The sequence below is a fragment of the Stegodyphus dumicola genome, chromosome 3 (assembly GCF_044657685.1).
Source record: "Stegodyphus dumicola isolate Sdum_Otavi_A_Nest chromosome 3, ASM4465768v1".
NCBI classification, from domain to species: Eukaryota; Metazoa; Arthropoda; class Arachnida; order Araneae; family Eresidae; genus Stegodyphus; species Stegodyphus dumicola.
Genome location: NC_140770.1, coordinates 169620261 through 169626260, shown reverse-complemented (window position 1 = coordinate 169626260; position 6000 = coordinate 169620261). Strand labels below are relative to the sequence as shown.

Here is a 6000-nt window from a genome sequence, read left to right as displayed (position 1 = left end):
AAGTTTTACAAAATATGTAGACCAGCGGTTCTCAGCCTTTTGACTAACGCGTACCATCTAAATAAAAATTGAAAACTTTGAGTACCACCACTACAAAATACTACTACCACCACCACTCTTGAACAAAGCCCAGATCGCATAAATTTACGAGTGTTAGAGAAAAAACTCAATCAGGATGTTGGGGTTTTAATTTTTGGTGTAGTGTATGGTGTATTTAATTATGGCAAAGCACACTAGGGATGCCTTTGTGGAGGACTTTCTAAGGGAAACTGGCTCGTATACACGTTACACATGGGGAAAACCACGAAAACACCCATAATTTTTTAATTTAATAGTTAAAAATACTTTGTTTCTTTGCGTGCCACCAGTGGTACGCGTACTAAAACAAAATCGAAATTCCAAACACGGGTTTCCAGGTGCCCATGTTCGGGTGGAGAACTGTGTTATTCAAAATTTGATGGCTTTACGTACCGTTGTTTTTTCACGGTCAAAATCTGCGATAAATATTCAGACACAATTTCACAACGCGATAAATATTCAGACACAATTTCACAACGCGATAAATATTCAGACACAATTTCACAACGCGATAAATATTCAGACATTCATGCAGAATCTTCCTTATTTAATTTCTTTAAATGTAATACAGAGCGATAATATTTGGTGGCAACAATTTGAAAAGTACGACGCAAAATGCTGTTTTGATACTAATATGCCATTCAGGGTTAACGTTCCGTTTGGGCTAATAATTAGATTTCAAACCGCTGTTCTTCGATGATAAACATGTAAACCGTCTACTGTGAAGCAAAGAAAAGTAAGTGTCTTTGGATTAAAATGCTAACACAGTTTCAGATCGATCTTGTTTAAATAGCAGCAAACAAAACACGCAGTGGTCATTGAGGGTGGCGTTGTTTTAAAAATAAAGTGCTCCGTTTCTAATCTACAGCTAACAGAGGCGGATCTTTTCCTTCCCCAATATTGGCCTGGCCGGAAGTTCCTGTCGCCGAAGTTCTCAAACAGAGCGCTGCAGCCCAACTAGGAAGCGCGTGGACACTTTCAGTTGAGCTTTAGACTTCGTGTTGGACGAGAGGTGACTGGTGACTAGTGCCTGGCCGCAGATTTTATGCCGACTGTGCGGCTGCATGCGCTCCGATCTTGGTAAGTTTCCTTTTAATCTATTTTTATGCACAGTAGTCATATTATTTCGAATTTTTTTTTTTGTGTAATATGTTTAGTTCCGGTTACATGTTCAATTCGTGTTGTGTTTTGTAGCTTACTTATCGTTTGTAGCTTATTACTTTTGTTGCCAATGTTTAATGCGAAATTATTTATACAATTGCGAATTGAAGTGACTGGACGCCTCTGAATTTATTGATTGAAAATTCAACCAGTTTCTACTTGCCCACGTGTTGTCTGTTGCATCGTATGGAAAGATGTACATTAAATATGAGTTTTAATGAAATTTTATGGTTATCTAATAACCTGATGTGGATTGTAAAATGTTTTTGTTTATAATTCGTCTCTGTTTATTAGAATCTGAACGTTGCTATTCAGTTATCTTTTTGTAAATTAAAATTTTTTTGTTTGTGTTAAAAGCGACAAAATTTTAAAGCCAACTTTTGAAAGTTACTGGGTTAGCAATCATTAAATCCATCCGATTAAAAAGTTAGCATTTACTAAAGTAATCAATCTGTTAATCGAACTAGTGTTTAGTAAAGTAATCAATCATTTAATCTAATTGGCATTTACTAAAGTAATCAATCTGTTAATCGAACTAGTGTTTAGTAAAGTAATCAATCCTTTAATCTAATTAGCATTTACTAAATTAATCAATCTGTTAATCTAATTTGCATTTACTAAAGTAATCAGTCGCTTAATCTAATTAACATTTACTAAAGTAATCAATCTGTTAATCTGATTAGCATGTACTAAAGTAAGCAGTCCCTTAATCTAATTAGCATTTACTAAAGTAATCAATCTGTTAATCTAATTTTCATTTACTAAAGTAATCAGTCCTTAATCTAATTAGCATTTATTAAAGTAATCAGTCCCTTAATCTAATTAGCATTTATTAAAGTAATCAATCCATTAATCTCAAGATATTTCAACTTAATGGGTTTAATAAAGTTAATGGGTTAATATTTAGTTAAGGCAAATTCATTAAATTCATTGATCTACTTTATCTTTTAGTAAATAAAAAAATAAACTGACACAAAATAATATTATTTCAAATTTTTAAATGCATATTTATAGTTGAAAAGAATTAAACTAACAGAATAAGACTAAATAATCAATCTTATTCTTTTAAAATACCAACATAAGCTATACGTATGTATTATTACTAGTATTACTCCTCATTCATACTTTGTGTGTAACTTGTAAGATTGTACTAATATACATTCCAGGTATAATTTATAAAATGTCTTAAATTTAGTGCATTTTCAGTCGTAAATGTTTATGCAACCTCAAAGTTAATGTTTATTAACAGAAATGTATAAAAACTAATTCTGAATCTTTGTTTAGAATTTTTAATTTTCCCTTTTACTGAAAAGGCATTTATATCTAAAAGCAAAATATTTCTCAATAAAAGGAAATAAAACTGTGCTTTATGATCATAGCTGCTTCCATTACTAACATAATAAACAGTAATAATTACTGATAATAATATATTATTAATTTCTTATAATATCATTAGAATGAAAGTAGATTTATGTTCTAACTCTGTATCAGAAATGTGTGATTAACAAAAATTAGGTGCATGTGTTTGTTATTGAAGAATTATTGGCAATCCATTGTTTATTTTTCATGTACCAGAGTACAATGTGTACATTGTATTTTCAAAATATATTTATTTATTCATCAATTCTTTGACAATTTTATATACATCATCCTTCAACTAAATTATTTTAAAAACTGTTCATAGATAATGCATCTTTTTAAGCATTTCTTCCGAAGATTTTCGGCGTGAAATTCCAGAATTTTAACGTTAAATTGTAGTCTATTATATTTTGCAATATTGCCTTTAAATGTCTGAAAAAATTTGGTTTAGACTATAATATTGTTTCTAATTTTAGAAAAAATAATAATTTTGGCATTTTGCACCCTTCACTAACAAAGGTTGGCATTTGCCAGTTATTGATGCAAAGAAGATGAATTAGAATCGCCGGTCTTGCTCTTAAGACAGAAACTCTGAAATTTTTTTAATTTTGTACTACATAAAATAGAATAAAAAATAGGTACTATCATGTACACCAATAAAATGTACCTAAGAGGGAAGCCATTTTAAATTCATTTTGAATATTCATGTAAATCTTTTGAGTAAAAGTTGTACCATCGAGATTAAAGAAATGTGGCTATTAGTACATAGACTCAACAAATAGTTCACCCCCTTGACCTTGGGTCTGATTGATGTGTGCACATTCGCAACTACATATTTATTTTTCATTATATATATCAGTCATGTTTTTAGTATATTCAGTGTTCTCACGTTTCTGGACAAATAAAATTTGTGATGAATCGTAATTACCTGCATCGAATTATTTGCAACTTAGTTCCTATCATTTTAACTGGTATAGTATTTGTGTCTCATCTCGAACTCGGTAGTTCAGACATACAAAACTGTAATTTTGGCGGCAATCTGAGTACCAGTTCCAAGTATTCGGTAGTTGAGTGTTAGTTGCATCTGTCTTGTTGCCGTTTGGCGGTTTTTACAGAAAGAGAGGGGGGGGGGGGACGAAGACTAATTAAAAAAATAGTAGTATTTATCACAAATATATTTTACATTTTGATTAAGTATATATCCCTAATTAAGTCATCAGTTAAACTATTTACTACCAATAAACCCTTAAAAAAATCATTAAACCTACTTGCAAGCTTTTCCCTCCCCCGACTTAAATGGAACTTTTTTGGTGATGGCTTTAAGAATAGATTCAAAATAATAGCTCCCTTTAGCGATTCAGCGGCAACTGTATACAGGTATTTTACTACAGTTTCGCTTGCTGGCAAATCTCACTACTGTACGTTTTAAAATTAAGACAAGAAATATCAGGATTTGAGTCGATGGTAACTTTTGGAACTTAAAATAAAACATCAGAGCATACACGAAAATGGCGACGTTGAAAATTGAAGAACTGTTACACTCATCGATATCAGAGTTTGACGCATTCTGAACATTTTGGTGACTTATTTAGAATTTTGGTGACTTTATTACAAGAAAATTACAGTAACAGTTTGGCTCACATATGCATTTTATTTCGGCAGAAATAAAATGCACAGAGCAACCGTTACAAAGTAGCATTACAAAAATCGTTTGATTTCTGCTTCCATTATTCGCTAAATGGCAAATTGCGTGATATAAAAATAACAAATCGCAAACACGTGGCAGGCTTGAACTCATCATTATATGAGTAAAAGAACAAGCATGTTAGTTGTTAAGATGAAAGAATTTGAATAGCAGTTATTTGCTGTTGAAAAATGGTTGCAAGAGAAGAGGCAGACATTTATTGACAAATACGCCAAACTCTGGCAAGCAACGTCACCATTCTCATTCTTTTTTGCTATGTTTTATATTCCAACGGTTTTTGGCAGACAAATTGTGATATTTATTTATTTATTTGTCTTAAACTCAGTTTGTAAATATGCGCTTATGGGATTGCAAAGGGAGAAAAAAGCCTAAAATTTCTGCATGAATATAGTAATTTGCCACAGAATTGTTGAAGAATAAAACTGCTTTGAATCTGTAGCGCGATGCCGCGAAATTGCCACCAGAACAAAATAAACAAAAACTCACTAGTAAACAGGTTTAGTAATTTTCAGGATAAATACCTAATTAAAGCATAAAAATACATGAAATCACATGTATGTATTTAATAACTGATTTTTTTTTTTTTTTTTTTTTTTGGCAAGTATAAGTCGTGATTCTTTTTTTTCCACTAAAATCGCCAAACTGCAACAAGATTGTCGTGCTAATACGTAAGTACCATTAGTTTTCCGAGGAAAACGCTCGCAGCCTGAAATGAAAGGAAATTAACATTTGTACTGTGTAAGACTAAAAAATTCTCTTTTAAATCTTAAGCCAGCAAATTTTGAACTGCCTAGACTTTAATATGATTTCAGACTTGAAGCGATCAATTTCGGAAATCTTGATATCGGAAACTAAATCTTCGCATTTGCCATGCACGTTGACGAATATACGGATATGGTATATATACAGTTAGTCAATAAAGTCTGCGTACATCAAGAAAAGTAATATCAAATCCAAATTTTAAGGTGCGAAAAGGGTAGTTTCTTAAAGATTTGTTTTTTAAATATTTAGTTTCAATAAGGGACTTTGAAATTATTTAACTGTAATATTTTCATATTTAATAATTTATGCGCACTAATTTTTAAAAGATAAGTGGCCAGAAATCAAAGCCAATAAAGTTTGCATACAACGCGAAGGAGGCGGGGGATTTCTTATCTAACTTTCAAACTTCAAATTTGAGAATGCAAAGAAGGTTACACTTTCAAGGTCATTGACCTCCGAAGCAAATTTCACGTTGATTGGAAGTTGCTATTTCTATTTTCTTTGACGAAAATGACAACCAATAAAGAAATTCCTTTAGTTACGAGACAACTAATTATCAAATTGAGAGATGAAGGTAAAGCTCTTCGTTATATTGGTAAAACCATTTTTTAGTGTGCAAAGAGTTATTCAAAACTATCTTGACACTGGTAGTCTTGCTGTAAAACCAAGATGTGGGAGACTGAAGAAGCTAACGCAGAAAAAAGAAAGAAAAATTCTTTTACGAATTAAACAAAATCCTAAACTTTCTGCTGCAAACATTGCAAAAGACATTTTTTTAACTAGCAACAAGGAAATTTCTCCTGAAACTGTACGAAAAATGCTGCGAAAGTCTGATTATCATGGACGCAAACCTAGGTCTATGCCATACATTTCCGAGACAAATAGAAAGAAAAGAATTGCTTTTTCCAAAACATATTTAAACTCTTCGCAGGACT

At 31.7% G+C, this 6000-nt stretch overlaps 1 protein-coding gene across 1 annotated transcript in view; it reads left to right on the top strand.

Annotated features, from left to right (window-relative positions):
- The first annotated feature begins 950 nt into the window (after positions 1-950).
- Positions 951-6000, top strand: part of LOC118205751 (uncharacterized) — a 101036-nt gene continuing 95986 nt past the window's right edge. The window contains exon 1 of the mRNA XM_035378038.2: positions 951-1158. Coding sequence (XP_035233929.2) covers positions 1124-1158 — 35 coding nt within the window. The 5' untranslated portion in view covers positions 951-1123. The remainder of the gene's footprint in view (positions 1159-6000) is intronic.